The sequence below is a fragment of the Silene latifolia genome, chromosome 10 (genome assembly GCF_048544455.1).
Source record: "Silene latifolia isolate original U9 population chromosome 10, ASM4854445v1, whole genome shotgun sequence".
NCBI classification, from domain to species: domain Eukaryota; kingdom Viridiplantae; phylum Streptophyta; class Magnoliopsida; order Caryophyllales; family Caryophyllaceae; genus Silene; species Silene latifolia.
In genome coordinates this window covers 148,965,913-148,982,786 of record NC_133535.1, presented here as the reverse complement: position 1 = coordinate 148,982,786, position 16,874 = coordinate 148,965,913, and the positions used below count along the sequence as shown (strand labels likewise).

The window sequence follows — 16,874 nt, the reverse complement described above, 5'->3', positions numbered from 1 at the left end:
ATAAGTAAACTGTCAAGTAGCGGACTCTATATTTGACTGCATTTTCACTAACTGCCTGTAAAGCGACATATTATCGTCCTGTCATCTGTCAAGTTGCTTAGAATCATACTCGGGCCTAGCTACATTGCATTACCCTACCGGAATTCGCACATACTCAGGTCCAGCTACATCGGCATTACCCTACCTGAATCTCATATTCTCGTGACTGTCGATAATTCACGACAATTCACGACAATTACTCGATCTACACCAAAACTTACAGCAAATCAGCAAGGTACGAAATTTTAGGGAGACGACTGCGAGCATCGGAAAAAAAAGCTAAATTAAATGAGAAATTATCCGAGCAATCAATAAAATCAACCTATTAATCTCATTCCCAGAAATGTATAAACACTTCAACAATACAAATTAAACCAAAAACCGAAACCCTAGAAACGCAATTGATCAATACCAGAAACATCAATTCCAGTTTTCTTAACAGAATCAAACAAAGGAATAACAATCTTTCGAAAATGAATCGGACGAGAAATCTCCTCAGCGACATCAATATCAACATCAGAAACACCCATTTCCACAAGTCGAAACCCTAATTTTTCGCCGACGCGGGAAGCAACACGAGCGTCCCAGAAATGCTGAGAGCGGGGGTAGCGATTGAGTTGTGCGCGGTAACGAGGGATGAATTCTTGTTCGGATGAGGAGGCCATTGCGATAATTGATTGAGTGGTGGTATTCGTGACCTGAGCCGTAACTTTACGACAGCTTAGGACTAGTCGTAACAGGTGTTGTGGTGGTGTCGACATCGTTGAGGCGTTGTAGACTAGAGATTGTGTTTACCTTTGATTTTCTTGTGTGCGTCGATAAGTAGATTGGTGTGATTGTGTCTAGCGCAAGAAAACTAGGCATAGGATTATCGCAAATTTTTATTTACATGGTCGTAAATAAGGGTAATCATTGATGTACACATTTTACTCTATTAAGTACGCATTTTACAATTTTACCCTTTTTTTTTCAATCCATCTTCTCCCTATTGCTTTTACTCAAACAAAACTCAATTGCCTCTTCCATTTCCCATCAAACATTATTCAACCATGATAATTTGTGAAATTATTTCTGGATCATTAAGCAGACTAAAATCATACTCTGATAAATTTTCAATGACATGAAATAGGGGAGCAAATTGGAAATAAAAGGTTATGAACATAATCCGTAAATCAAGAGAAAAAGAAGATTCTGGTGTACAATTGTACGTACTTCAAATCAATTATAATTACCCAAATGCAGTAACCAATTTGATTAATGTAATGTTGTATTGATTAACTAATGCCCAGACAATTCCGTTTCATTAATCGTACTTTGGATCTACTACTAATAAGAAATTTCAAAACCCTAATTAAAGACAAAAGTCATTAAATCAAAGTAATTCCCAAAAATTAATGTAATTCTATTGATAAATTGAAGTAATTACTTGTTGGTTATGAGAAATTAAGATACATAATTGATGAATTTGAGAGAAATTTAATTAGGTTTGAAGAGAAAAAGAACAAAGAACAGTAAGGAGGGGATGGGCAGTGTTTGGAAACAAAATAAAAAAAAATGTACATAAAAGAGTAAAAGTTGTACATGAAAGAGCAACTACGGTAAAAAATTGTGAGAGGGATTTTCTACGGGGTATCCCTATATTTTCCTAAATTCTAACATATATCCTCGATTTTAATGAAACATATGATATACTTCTAAATTTTTAGATTAGCTCCTAAAATACCTCAAGTATCCAAATTAGTTTTTTAGTGGTTATATATTGTCATAAAATTTGTATATTGATGAGTAAATAAGGTTTATATTGATGGGATTACGTATTTTGGATGCGTAATCAACCATAAACGCCCAAATATACTATTTACAATTGTAATATTTTAGCATTTATGATTTTGTAAGACAACTTATTGATTTTAGGGGTATCTTGTGTGATTTTGAAAAACCGAGGGTATATCGTAGAATTAAAAAAAACAAAGGGGTACATCGTAGAAAAACCCATAATAATAACAAACTTGTATTATGATTTTTGTTAAACCAATTAATTAATCTTCCTATGTTTTTATATTTTCTGATATTATTTTATTCCGTATGATTTTTGTAAAACAAACTCCTACGCTGAATATAGAGTAGATAATACACATGAAGCTTATAGAGTAGATAATACACATGAAGCTTTCAATGTTTAAAATAACAAATTCAGAATGAGCAAGTAACCTTGTTTATTAGTGCTCTTTTTTTCCGGTCATTTATTTATATTTAATTAAAATATCTCATAAAGAAGTAAAAAATTTAAAAATAATGATGGAGATGGAGGGTTATATTCAAATTGGTTTTACTGATTTCGGTTGAAACTTATATTGTGGAAATTCTATATTGATTTGCAACATAGGCGGCCATGTGCCAACGGTGATATCGGTGAGGAAGGCAAGGCACCAATGTTTCCGGGGTTGCAATTTTATCCGCTTTAACCTTATGTTGATTTTAAAACAATTTCCTAAGGCGATACAAAACTGAGAAGGGGAGAACATAAAGAAAATGATACAAGTAGTTGATTTTGTTAAGCTCATTGAATTAAATTTATAATGTTTCCGGTGAGTAATAGTCTATCAGTCTATGTACTACATGTATAATCATTGGAATGTAAAAATGGTATAACTTAACTGTACCGAAAGAAAACCGATATAACTTGGGCTATGTTATGTGACAAGCTAGTCCCTACAAGACCTAATATTGACAATAGACGACCACGACAAAATTTGGAACAAAATGAGGGGACTGTCATTTGTGGTTAAGGATTAAATCCACCTCCAGCCATATTCGGAGAGGTGCCTTGAGAAGGGACCTGTCCTTGAGCTTGAGGAACCGATTGTGGCCTAACTGAAGCTTGCATATAACCCTGACTCATTCCGCCACTAACCATCTGCATCGTTTGTTGTTGTTGTTGCAAATGCTGGCGTTGAGGTTGTTGTTGTTGTTGCTGATTTTGTTGAATAACTTGGCTGGGTATCTGTGGTTGCTGCAAATGCTGGCGTTGAAGAAGTTGTTGCTGATTTTGTTGACTAACTTGGCTTGGTATCTGTGGTTTTGAATGAACAATGTCCTGTCCGATACACGAAAGAACGATGATTAGTAAATCCAACTCAATGGTTAGTGCAACCTAAAATGAAAACGGAATTTTGATGCATTGATATGATAGTTAAACGAGGTCATAATAAAGGATACGATGGCGTTGTCCAAGTTTAGTAATCAGTAACAATTCCAGTAGCGAAACTTGACAGAGGTTGCAGAAACAGGGAGGATAAGCAGAAAAGGCTTACCCCAGGAAAAAGCATTCCTATTAAGCGGCAGGCTTTATCCGAAACAGACAGAAGCAATGTCTGTGATGGCAACTGGATGACTGCACACTACATAAACACAAAAGGAAACTACTTTTATCCTCCGCTAATGCATAATTGCATACAGGTGTAGAGTTCATCAAAGAAAAAATTTGCCAAGAGAAATAAACCGTTTTAACAATTGGGTGATCCTAAAATTAAAAATATGGACTATGGATGCTGTTGACAATCGAATGGCAGAATGTATCCGATGTACAACTTCCTGAATATGGCAGATATGCACTGCCAGTATTCATTTCATTCCATAGGTTTTGATTAAATAACCCATTTTAGAAGCCAACTTACAAGTTTCTTTTCTTGTAGCTGTAAAAGAAATCCATGCTGATTCATCGCCCTGAAAACAAGAAAAACTGCTTTCCCAGCATGCTGCCTGAAGTGAAATACACAGTGAAAGAAATTAGACAAACTAATTTCAAACCAAGTCGCACGTATTGTATAATCAGCTTAAAATATCGACAGAATGGATGACAAGGCCATCGAAATGGGTTCAGATTCTCAGGGAAGAAAGAAGGATTACCTGCTATTCATGAAATCCTGGGAAATAAGACGACCTAACACCATGGCTGGTGGCCAGTTTGCTGCAAGCCTGCAATCGAACAAGAGAAAGTTAAGAAAACATATAGGTGGAATACCATGATAAAACCATTTCCGTCTCCAATTTTTCTACTTGAAACTTGAAAGGATGTGCCAGGCGAAACAATCATTTTGCCACTTAATTACGAGTGGCATAAACCTCACCCAGCTAAGCACATACATAAGCTTTTATACATATTGCAGAACACAAATTCTCCAGAGATTAATTCATTGAAGAAAATAGTTAAGCAGGTCAGATTTGTCCAACTTACGTCTCTGGGGCTGTACCACTCCTGTATCCCTGTAGCCAAAAAAAAAAACAAAAAAAAAACTACATATCAGATGTCATTTACTTGCTAACATGAACTTAATATATGTTCCCATCTAATAACAGAATATCTGGTGCATTTCTGAGTTCGTACCTCCATTTTAGTGACAAGTACACGCTGGCCGTCTCTCTGTGCACATAAATCTCCCTACAAAAGCCAATAACATTTATAGAGTCTATATCAATCACAAGAGAGAATAAAAAAAGAACAGGAACCAGAATGAAACGACTTGTTTGTGAGGACCATAAAATCTAAGTATCTAACTTGTCTTAACAATTTGGGGCTAGGGAGCATTTGTAAATATCTAACTTATCTTAACAATGTTCTGCTTCCCGAATAATGCCGACAGTATTAATAATGCCGACAGTGTTATTGCATGGGAAAGGCAGTGTATGTGAAACCCACACCCTACGGCCTACACCTCTTGGTGCGGGAATATCCTTCATTGGAGAACATGGGTACTCGTAGCCAAATAATTACAAAAGGCCCCAAATCCTCGGCATAAGAGCATACTAAAGTACTAAACACTAACATTTCACCCCATGTGGTAACTGAAAGTCTGTGACATGCAATCAGGATTCAGGATTGGACCTCAGGTTTGAAAGAACTGGAAAACAAGCCTTGTCCAAATACAACAGCAGCACAGATAAGCTATTTTTTGTTTAAATTTTTTAGGAAAAATGCAATGTCTCCTGCAATCTCTACAATCACCCCCTCCGTTTTTGATAAGGTAATTGCAAAAAAACAAAGGCAGAGAAAAAAAAGGAAGAATAAACAGCCATATATTTACAACTACGTATTTATCAAGTAATTTATGTTAGTTACCTCCCAAACTTTAATATATTTGGATTGTGTTGATGATGATAAGGAATTTACACCTTGCTGAGACATTGTCATTGTAGACGCTGAACCATTCATCCCAACAGATTGCATTCCTTGTGCCTGCTGTTGGAATCCAGGCATTGGCATCTTTGACCCGCTAACAGATGCTCCGCCATTTGTCCCACGGCTGGATGTCATGTTTGGATTTTCACTAGCCCCACGTTGTGGCATTGATTGAACATTTCCCTGACCAGTCCCTGATACAGTGGGCCTCATAGTGTTGTTGACACTTCCTTGAAAATTGGTCGGCGGATGAGAAACGCTAATGTTGGAAATTGTAGGTACATTAGATGGTACAGTTGAAATTGAGTTGATGGCGGCTGTATTTTGTATAGGCTGAGAAGTTCCAGTAATGGTGCTAGATTGGCCACTTGATGTCATTCCTGAAGACATTATGTTTGACACATGCACAGCAATAGGTACCCGTGAACTTAAGACAGCGTTTTGAATGTCACCAATAGTTCGTACAGGTTGCGGCAAACTGATCATGGGCTTGAGCTCTGGAAAACTCTCGTCATTCGTAATAATGTTTTCAGATTTAGGAAGAGATGATGCTTGTATGCTGGCACTTGGACCAGTGGGACGAGCCATGGAAGGCATATGGGTATGAGCAGGTTCAGATCCTATTGAAGTCACTGTACAGGGCTCCTAAAGGAGAATTTGACACATAATTCAGCAGACAATTGCAAGCGAGATTTGGCAAAACCACGAAAGAAAGATAGGAAACAAGAGACTTACCACTTTGATGGTCGCTGTAGGAGCATTCACGGAAGATATAGGCGGTTTATTCAACGTAGATCCGTTTGCTGAAATAAAACGAGAGTATAAATAACAGACCTCAGAGATACTGACTTTATATTACTACTTAAAGAGCAGCAAACATTACTTAGAATTAAAATCAAGTTAGGGTTCTTACTTGGTGGCACGACTGGTCGACTCAAAGCAGCACAAGCCTCAATGAAGCCATTTGAAATGAGAACAAGGAAGTGAGGTTGCTTAACATCAACAGCTGGTTCAGATTCTTTCTCGCTACGCTTAGCCTACAATTATGACACACGGGATTCATCATTTCTTAATTCAACGTTAAACTTCTTCGTAAGACATCCCAAACAATCTTAAACCAGAAAGAGAAGGGGTTGCAAAGGCACGGTAAGATAACTTATTGATCCGTGGATCATAACATGACATGCCACAAAGCTCAAACCTTGATTTCATCGTATCCAACATATCAGAGACTCGGTTACAAGGATCCAAACAAACAGAACCGTCAAATATAATAATCGAGGAAATCAAGATGATATATTTCTTTCTAATAAGAGGAAATTATCAAGAACATATCAACATATTAAACAAGAGAGCTGCAGAAATAAAAAAAAAAATTCCTTCCATGGTTCTTTAAAACTGTCTTTACTGACTTTCTATTTGCAAAGAGAACTTAAGCACGCATGTTGTCTAAAATCTTCTCAAGCCATGCTAATGGGCCTTGCGGTCACCTACAAACAGCAACCTCCATCTCTTCCCAAAAATCAAACAAGAAATGCTAATTTATTTATAGTACTCTCTTTTTCCTTCTCTTCCCTTCCTCACTATCTGAACAGCCTACTTTCCTGCTAAAACGATAAAAGAACACCTAAGACTTCTGCTAAGGCAAGCCACAGACTCATGGAACGATCCAAAATAACTCCATTTGATGATACTTTTGTTCTTTTTCCTCATTCACCTTACAAAATCTTAGTTCACCAGTATATACAGATCAGTGCTATAAAAAGATACTCCATAACAATTCTGTGTACATGCAGGCATTCCCCAAAAGCATATTTCGAATATTTTTACAGAGATTTGTATCACAGTTTTTAGTTAGTACAGAGGCATGCAAATGATGACCTGAAGCTTTTCAAAAAAAGCAATAAATGATCTTCATTAATCTCACCAAGATGCTTACCGCATTGTATATAGCTCTAAGTTTCGGAAGCTGTCTAGGACAGATAACTGACAAAGAGACAGAGCACTGCAAGCAAAGCCAATATCAGAATAATAAATATCACAGAAGAAGCAGAGGGAAAATAAAAGGGAGAATGCTACATGGGAGAATGAAAATTTCTGGTGGTACCTGTCCGAACCACTTGGACACTGTTTCAGCGTCATATAAAAGAGTTTTCTTTTCTTCACCATTTTCCGCCATCTCTAGATTTTCCAAAGTTGGTCGGTATACTGGTGTTGGCAAGGGATATGGGTTACTGGCAGAAACAAGAACACAGTGCCTTTTGCCATCAATATCCTGTTGTGTCTGAAATCCATTTTGAGGAATGGCAAACATCTGACATGCAATAAATTATACAGGGTCCAGTTACTTCAGTGCACGGCTATAGAGACAATGCAAATGTGCAGCAAATCACTCTTTAAAATGACAACAACAACAACATCAGAGCCTTAATCCCAAAATGATTTGGGGTCGGCTGACATGAATCATCCTTTCGAACCGTCCATGGGTGAACGCACGCCTCAAAATGCGAATAAAAAGGGAAAATGAAAAACAAAAAGGAAGAACAAAAATGTAATGGAAAGTCAAGGTAAACTTAGGGGTTTTAAAATCGAATTCCGGATTTCTTTTATAAAAACTTAAAATTTAAATTGAGAGAAAAGATTAAAACGATTTTAAAAACCGAAATAGAATTAAGGATCCGGAATGCCTTAAAAGTAAACCAAGTAAAATCTATAAAAAAGTGGTTGGTAAAAAAGTGTAATAAAGGAGGTTGTTAGTGTGTTTTAGCTCCCACCTGCGACTGGGTATGCCCCGGTATTGAAAAAATAGAGGTTGTTTCCGTATGACCCACTACGAAAATTGAGTCGCAAAATGCATTGATACAATTCCATCATATTCCAAAGCCGTAGTTAGCTCCATTTGAAATTTAAAATGTTACTGAAGCAATAATATGGGTGGAAAAGTTGCATTAAAATTATGACTCATAACTAAAGAAAAGTCCAGGACATTTCATCTTTCAAAGTTTCAAGTACATAAAAAGGTTTGACCCCCTTAGTAGTCAGCAACCTACTTTTTAAGAGACTTGAAATTTGGTTAAAGAGGTAAGGGAAGTAAGCATTAGTAACCCAGAAGTCCTAAGGAAAACAGGTTCACGGAATCAAAGGAGTATCATAGTTCTGAGAAATACTCATAGACTCATAGTGTACTGAAATGAGAAGGTTAGTCTCACTACCAACAGGCCTACATCATAAACCTTCCCAGTGTAGCCTTTAAGTCTTCGGTTTTGAAACTAAGTAGAAAACCCACACCACTTCATTTCCACATACTCACATATGCACCACCGCTCACTCCTCGCTCTGTCCAACTACAACTCAATCACTTTTCCAAAACAACAGCATCCACAATCTTTGGAGCTCACTCCATCCCACAGTGTGACAGTAAGAGTATCGACCCGTCTTATTCAAGTTTTGATAAAAGATAGAAGTAGACCAACATAGCATAAGTGAGGGGTCACACACTTTGACCCTTTACGCTTTACTTTCATGCATGTATGTATTTTATTTTTAGCCTAAATTGTAAGTCACACAGTTGGGAGATTCTTCTTGCTCATTGATCTGCCAATTTTGACATTAGTTTCTTTATGATTTTAGTGCCCTATTCCACACGTTCAATGTAACCTGTGAATAATTGTGTGCGATCAAATTAGCCTCTTTATGAGGTACTAGTCAATAAAAATTCTCTCATTTTAAGCTTTCTTTAAGCTCATTGCTTATGCTCAAGCCTAGAAGTGTTATAATTGTCAATATTCATCGTTTATTGAATATGTGCCGACCATGATCTTGACAACAGACTCGACAAACAAATCCGTGTTCCTCTCCTGCTGGTGAAAGTAGCAATCCCTATCACTTGACCACAAAGTTTGCTTTCTTACCATGAGATATAGGTAAGGGTGCAGTGGTGCACATTGTAATCTGGTTCAAAGAAGCGGACCATGACAATAAGCATAACTGTTGTACAAAGTTTAATCGGTATGCATATTCCAAATCCATTTGAGACGGTTTGATACTAATAATACCACCAACTCCTATTACTTATAAATCCTAGGACAAGTAGCATCGCTATCATTTTTCCTTTTTCTAAGGAAGATAGATAGAACTTTCACAATATTTTATTAGCAGACAAATAGAGCCAAAATAACTTCAGACACTAGAAAGTAGAAACACATACCATCAAAGCCTCAGATAGCCCTTCTGCAGTTGCAACATCATTCCAGCCACCACCAGAAAATGATAGGGCAGATAGCCAGTCAAAGAAATGGTCTACGTCTCTAGTCCAGCCACTTCGTTGAACCACGTAAGCTGATTGAAAGAGTGGGAAAAAATTATGTTAGAGTCCAGCTTTCGACAAATTTAAACGATCATATACAGTAACTTAGATGTTCTATATGTTGATTTTCACAAATATTATTGTACCAAATAAAGGTAAATTCTATTGCATGGTTAGATGCTACCACTTTCAAGAAGTTATTTTGAAAAAAAAAATATGTTGTTAATCGAGCAACGCTTCACAGAGCTTGACCATTAGACATCTAGTAAACGCACCAGAATAAGGTCCTTGTGTATTAAACACTACCAATGCTAGCTCAAATGTTGAACCAGAAGCTGCTGAGGGAGAAGACTTCTGCATATTGAGAACAAATGGTTAAGAGACCGAATAAGAAGGATCACAAAGCTCCAAATTGCTGAACTTGAATGAAATTTAGAAATAACATGCAGTTACCATTTTATAGATTGAATAAAAGAGCTATTATCAGATACAAAATGTAAAATCAACAAGGATCTCCATCCCTTTATAAAACCGGCAAGTATAAAATAATGACTTTGTAGGGAAGGGGATGCGTTGGTAAAGAAGACAGATATAGTTTGTTGTATCACCAAGTAGCAACAATGCCAGTAAGATACAGAATTATCTTCAAAAACCATGTCTCTCAGACATTAAGAAATCATATGAGAATTCATTAATATAAGGTCCTTAAAAAAGTTCCTTTGGGCTCCTGGTTGTCAAATCACTACTCTCATTCCCAAGAATTGGGAAAGGCCAAACAAACCTAAACAGGGCGGTGTATCACATACCTGAACAGTCGAGTCATTGGCACAAAATGACCTGCAATGACAAAATAAATAAGATTAATATACAGTATCCTGTTGTTCACCTTTCAGTTTTCTTTCACATTTCCATCACAGAGCTAATAGCAAAAAGCAGGTTACTAGCTTACACACCAATAAAATTCCTGACAAATCACACAAACAAAAGACGACCTTACTGTACAAAAACTGCAGTCCCTCTCTCAGTTAGATTCCAAAGATTATTACTTTTCCACATTCAACATACAAACAATGCATAACCGAAACAATTGGATTACCAGAACTACAACCAAAAAAATTGATAATTATTCCTCCTTACAAAAATCTACTTTTACACCAAGCGTAAAAGTCGTAGTTGAAAGTTGAAACCCTTTTCCTTCACTGATTCACTAATGCACCCTAAAAGATTGTCTCTTTTACCAATTTCACATACTCACTTCATGCATTTACACAAGTTACATGAGGAATACCTGTCAGGCTGTCATATCAATACCAAATTATGTACAGAGTTGATTGACTGTAAATAATTCATTGATAGCTACAACACCGTATACTACTCCCTCCGTCTCAATCATTTGTTTGCCTTTGATTAAAATACTACTCATAAAGAAATATAAAAGTAAACAAATAACCAAGAAACATAATCAAAACATAACCTGATAATCTTTTGAAGATAATCAGAAACAATGGTATTCCAGTAAGGACCCATAGCACCTGTCCCTTCCACCACAATTATAAGTTGTTTATCCGCCATTAAATTATATACTTAAAATCAAATTATATTAAAAAAATTCAATCAAAATTAAAAAAAAAATTATGAACTGGGTTTTCTTGGGTTTAATCAAATTATACTAAAAACTTCAATAACACCAATTCTGGAAAAATAATTAACTGGGTTTTCTGGGGTTTAATCAAATTATATAAGTAAATAATTAAAAAAATTAATTATTGGGTTTTGTAGGGTTTATCAAAGTAGTCGTGATTCAAGTGATGAGTGTTTTTGGTATGAATTAAAAAAGGAAGGAAATCAAGGATTTTGTTGTTATTTGATGAATTTTAGTCTTAATTTTGCAAATTTTTTGAGCAACAATTTTGATATTAAATACTCTCTCCAAGTTCCGAAATCCGTACTAGTCTTCAAAAGAACGCGCTCACCCGAACAAATCAAAATTCTCCTGAGAACGGCGGGTTTTGTAGGACGGACGGTATGAGGCTGCGTACAAATACTTTGCTACCACAAATAGGATTATACATCCAGGTTGTCTTATAAAGACAGACAACCAAGATGTTAATCCAGAACTACGGGTATTCTTTTTCCAGCCTAATTTAAATTTAATGTTTTTAATGTGTAAATGAATGAACTCAATACTTTCTAATAAAGCTCATATTCTTTAATATAAAGCTCGGATACTTTGACACAAAGCTCAGGTTCTACACCGTACAACATATACAACTGGTTGTATAGTCCATGAATTGCTTTGCTACCCTCTTATACAAATTTGACGTGGATTATGATTTTCTTATATTTTGAATTCGTTTTATAGAAATTTCATGATATTTCGGTTTATATTACTCCGTATTAGTTTAGAAATCGGAATTCCGTTTTTGGAAAGTTTCCGTAAATTAGATTAGAATTGGAATTTGGTGTTTGGAAAGTTTACTATTCAAAAATTAGTTTTTGTTTTTCAAACTTAATTTTTCAAAAGTGTTTTTCAAAATCAGAAACAATAAATAGCTGCTTCTATTTCTATAAGCAAAAATATAAAGTTTTTGAGAATTTTTGTTTAACTTCTAGAAAACGATGTGTTTGACCAAAAAGTGTTTTTGAGTCCAAAACCACTTTTATAAACTAGGCGCAATCCGAAACATTAGTTCCCATTGTCACAATCAAATCAAAGAACATGAATAATAATATGTAGTATGCTACTTCAATTTGTGTTTCATTCATTACCTTGTTTTGTATCTATGTTTCTATTTACTAATTGTGTTGCGTTGAATTGTATTGCAGTGATGAAGGCAATGATTTAAAGATTCCTAAGCTAGAGTGTATCCTCCTGACCCCGACTCCATCTGCATTCCTCCTGATGTGTATGTTTACGTCATTATCTCTATCTTTTAATCAATTGTTGCGCCTTTTATTATTACGATTCCTTCAACTACTTTGCTCTCTATTGAATTGTAGTCATATTGCCGAAGATGATAATTCGCTGATTGCTGATATGGTCCGTACCTTTGGTGAGATGGTTAAAAGACGTAGGTCACAACCTGAACCCACCTTTCTCGATGTTAGAGAGTTATGTGAAGTCTTTGCTTTGGGCCATTTGAAATCTACCAAGGTATAACTTTACCATTATTTTGTACGAGTCTTATATTCAATAATTTATTACTCTATTTTTCGATATCTCTTAGATATAGAATGAAATGTCCTTTAGCAAGATATACACTATGTTGTATATAGAATAAAACCTATACGTTGTTGTTCCTTTGCTCGTCTAATTTAACCGGTGCTTCTCAATCTTTACATGCTTGATGTTTTACTTTTGAGCTCTCTGTTAATGTGGTTCCCGTAGTGTTTTAGCTAATTCCTAATGTTGTTTTGGTAGGGTGTTGACTATGACTTTGTCGGATTTGCTTCAATATTAGTCCCAGTATTTTTTTCAACTACTTTCGGGGATGGACTTCACCTGAATTTCTTTGCTCGACCCAAGGGTGCTCCTTCTCATTCTCCTGCTCACCTTATCTTTGTCGAGGTGGCAAATGGGAATCCCCAAAAAGTCATTCGTTGTGTACCTTTGCCCGAGATATCGTATTCCCATGGTATATTCATCATATTTCTTCTTATTCTGTCTGGTGATTTCTCTTTTCAAGTTTTGAATTGAATTTTATTATAGCGTTTGACGCTTGCTAATTAATGGTTTACCGTTTCTCTTTTATATAAGATGTACTCCGTATTTTACTAATTTGCTGCTGATATGACTTTGTTTTGTAGGTGATGAGGATAAACCGTCAAGTCATATTGTTTATCATCCGGACAATGAAGAGTGTCCTTATTGTGAACATGCTAAGGATGGTTCTCTGAGCAGGAACTTTTGTCTTCCTCCTCCTTTGATGTAGGGATTAACAACTTCTCAAAACATGCCCTTTTAGCGATTAAGTTGATGATAGGTTGTGTTAAACTCATCAGGTGGTTGTAATAAATTTGATTTTTGGTGATTGACGGTTCGACATCAACTTTAAGTAGCGGAGATAATATTCAACTATGAATTGCTCCTTCTCAAAGTTTACCTTAGGCTCCTTCTCAAAAGTCAAGAAGATCAGCGTATCGGAACAAAGACATAGTCAATCTCACACGTAAGAATGTAACGCAGCCTAAGGTTATCGGGGATTAATTTGCCGCACTCAATAGCTTCATATGCACAATGTTAATCCGAGTCCGAATCCGATGTACGTTACTAGTTTTTGGTTTATATTCATATTCACATTCAAGTCACTAGTTTTCGGTTTATATTAATAACTCGTATTAGTTTAAGAGGCGGAATTGGGCCTTTGGAAAGTTGCCGTAAATTACCTAAATTAAATTAGATTAGAATTGGAAATGGGTGTTTGGAAAGTTTACTAATGTTAATTTTAACAACAACCTCATAGTTCGCAAACAAAAATATATAAATTTCTATTTTGAAAAATTTCTTTTAGGTTGAATTAATTACATAGATCGATTGTTTTTAATGAAATGACAATAAAAGGTAGAAAAATGACCGAGACGGAAAGAGCAAATTAATAAAAAAAAAAAAAAAAAAAAAAAACAATAGAAAACAATATAACAATAGTCGCTGCAAAACACTAACAAACGTAACAATATTCGTGACAAAATAATAATAAACTGTGGCAAAAGTTTAGTAACTTGTGACCATATGCATAACAATAAATATATTTTCATGATATATTATGACAATATACATATTGGTTAATAAATTTTTTTTCTTACGAGTTTGTTTTGTCCGTTGGGCCAAGTATTATCGCAAATTCGGCCCTGTATAACACCACCACCGTGACAACATGGCCAGCCCTGTGAATTTCATGGGTAATAAAACTAGTAACAAAATGAAAACAAAAAAAAATAAAGTCAGAAACTAACCCATGGTCGTCTATTTATGCCGGTAGCTTTGATCAAACCCTGATATTTCTTCGTGATGTTCTTGACGATAGTCAAAACAGATGTCAGGAGGATGATTGCGCTTTAGACAATCAATATCAACCCTCAATTTTTTCTTGGCATGGTAATCGTGCGTATCAACCCACAACTTCTGATTTCTTACCTCAACAGAGGGACAGAAGGAACAGCAAGTACAATCGTCAAAACCGTCCTGAATTCTAACTTCCGGAAATAAAAGAGTGTTCTTGTACTTGTTTTTACGCCAACTGAAACTATTTTGCCAATTAAAATTGAGATTTGTCGCCTTTTATGTCGTAAAAAGAAACAGAGATTATAGTAGAAGAATTTTAAGATTCAGTTTGAGAGCAGTGAAGAAGAAAGAGTGAACAATGAGTAAAATTAAGCGGAAAAATGAGTTGTTTGTGTCACAAGGCAATGACATCATTGCAATTATGTCATACACGTTGGTTTTACAGTCTAAGGAAAAAAATGAGGGGTAAATTGGTGTAAATGAGTTAATGACAGTTGGCTTTTTGTACTTGTATAAAAAGTACGGAAATTGGTCTTATATTTTTACACATTTTTTTTCATATTTTTAATTTTTGTTTTTCTTTATTCTTTATAATTAATATTCAAGTTTGAGAAATATATATTATTTCTGAATAAAATAATATGAATATATAAATTGAGCACAAACATGTGAATTGAGGTTGCAATTTGTTGTCTGAGTTGGCTTTGACTAATCTAGACCTAGCAAACAAGTTTATCGGGTTGGACCAGTTTGGGTCGGGTTAGTTTGTGTCTTTTATTGATTTGGGTCAATTCATGTCGGGTCAGATCATTTTGGATTTTTGGGTTTGTTGGTTTAGTTTTTTCCAGGTCGGGTCATTTTTGGGTCAATGAATAAGAGATAAAAGGCTAACTTAAGTCTTTTTGGTTCAATTAGAGTTATGTTTATCGTGTCATTTCGGGTTTTATGGTTTTGGATCGTGTCATTTCCAGTCGGGTCAATTCGGGTTTTGGGTAACATTCGGGTGATGTAGTTTAGGTCAATTTCAGGTCTTGCCTCAGCTTTTTCGGATCAGATCCATCGGATTTCGCCAGGTCAACCTTAAGAGGGTGTCAAGTGGACTAAGCTCATTTTCGTGCCTACGTTAAATTTACAAACGAACTTTTAATTTATCTGCCAAATAGTGTTGGAAAAATTACAACTATAATTTTTTTTTATGTAATGATGTCATAAACAAACTTTTAATTTATCTGCCAAATTGTAATACCTCGAATATTTTTGTTAAATGTATTATTATTTGTCATTATTTAAAAAAAAAAAAAAAAAGTCTATTATGTTATTTTATTTTTATATCTTTTTAGATAGGACTTTATGTCATAGTTGGTCTTTCGAGATAGAAGTTATCAAAGACTAAAAACTCTAGACCCGTATTCGAATTTGATGTATCCTTTTCTAATGTGTATTCTTAGCCACTAGTTTTTTTACGGTCCAATAGAATTATAGTCTCAATTCCCTTATAATCTATCCACAAAAATCCTTTTGGGGGCTTATTCATTCTCCCTAAAAATTGTTCTAGCGGCAGATCTGATTCATTCCACCTCCAATTATTTGGAGTTTCTTTATGCTTACCCCTATCAACTTTATTGAATCATACATGATCACCATGATCTACACCATGTTGCAGTAAGAGCTCATCGCCACCATTCTGTGCTTTGTTGCCAGATGAAGTCCGCAAGATTGAGTTTGTGTTATCGTGTCTTGGCTACCAATCCGTTGGTCAGTCCTTTGGCGTCTTGCCTTTGTGAAGTCGAATTAATTGCCTCTGACCCATCATTATTATTTATTGGTTGACGGAGCACCTGTGAGTAAATAAAGGTAACACGATTCTACCGATCCTAACAATAATATTAGTGTTCGGGATTGTTTGTATTATTACATGTGTTAATCGTTTGAGTATATGTGAAAAAACAAGTATTTTGTTTTATAAACTTGGTAAGTAAGGAGCCTAGGAGGAGTGACTTGTTTTATGTTGGTCGGCAACGATTTGTGAGTTTGGTTTATAATTGGGGTCCTGTATTGTAATACTCCGTATTTATGGTCTTGGGGGTACTCTATCGAGTAGCCCTTACTCTGTCGAGTAAGGGTATGTTGCAGAATAAAATAGTTTCTGACCTGTTGGGCACTCGATCGAGTAGCTGGGGCACTCGATCGAGTAGGGGGGTACTCGATCGAGTACCTTGGGTACTCGATCGAGTGTCCGGTTTACGGGGAGTTTTTCGCGGGTTTTGTTAATTATGCGATTAGGGTATTTAAACTTAATCGTCGTTGTTTTAATTCACTTTTACCAAAACCTAAAACCTGTTTAAGAG

The 16,874-nt window shown here is 35.6% G+C and overlaps 2 protein-coding genes across 2 annotated transcripts; both read right to left on the bottom strand.

The window, feature by feature from the left end:
• Positions 1-351: 351 nt before the first annotated feature.
• On the bottom strand, positions 352-935 carry LOC141609317 (uncharacterized). Its single transcript, XM_074428415.1, has one exon. The coding sequence runs from the start codon at positions 798-800 to the stop codon at positions 429-431; it is 372 nt and encodes a 123-aa protein (XP_074284516.1). The 5' UTR covers positions 801-935; the 3' UTR covers positions 352-428.
• A 1,630-nt stretch (positions 936-2,565) lies between these two features.
• Positions 2,566-11,555, bottom strand: LOC141609315 (mediator of RNA polymerase II transcription subunit 25-like). The gene is made up of 15 exons (XM_074428414.1): positions 10,999-11,555; positions 10,331-10,361; positions 9,800-9,878; positions 9,426-9,556; positions 7,326-7,532; positions 7,158-7,223; positions 6,132-6,255; positions 5,954-6,021; positions 5,159-5,863; positions 4,427-4,480; positions 4,277-4,305; positions 3,949-4,017; positions 3,717-3,801; positions 3,354-3,440; positions 2,566-3,136 (listed from the first exon to the last, which is right to left on the bottom strand). Exons 1-15 carry the CDS (start codon positions 11,094-11,096, stop codon positions 2,825-2,827), a joined length of 2,145 nt encoding a protein of 714 aa, XP_074284515.1. The 5' UTR covers positions 11,097-11,555; the 3' UTR covers positions 2,566-2,824.
• Positions 11,556-16,874: the final 5,319 nt, after the last annotated feature.

Bases quoted from the DNA above. Each gene is read 5' to 3' on its own strand.
- LOC141609317 (XM_074428415.1), bottom strand. From the start codon at position 800: ATGTCGACACCACCACAACACCTGTTACGACTAGTCCTAAGCTGTCGT.
- LOC141609315 (XM_074428414.1), bottom strand. From the start codon at position 11,096: ATGGCGGATAAACAACTTATAATTGTGGTGGAAGGGACAGGTGCTATG. The intron at 9,557-9,799 runs GTGCGTTTACTA...TCTTTCAATCAG, and splicing joins TACACAAGGACCTTATTCTG to CTTACGTGGTTCAACGAAGT. The intron at 3,137-3,353 runs GTAAGCCTTTTC...TGTATCGGACAG, and splicing joins TAGGAATGCTTTTTCCTGGG to GACATTGTTCATTCAAAACC.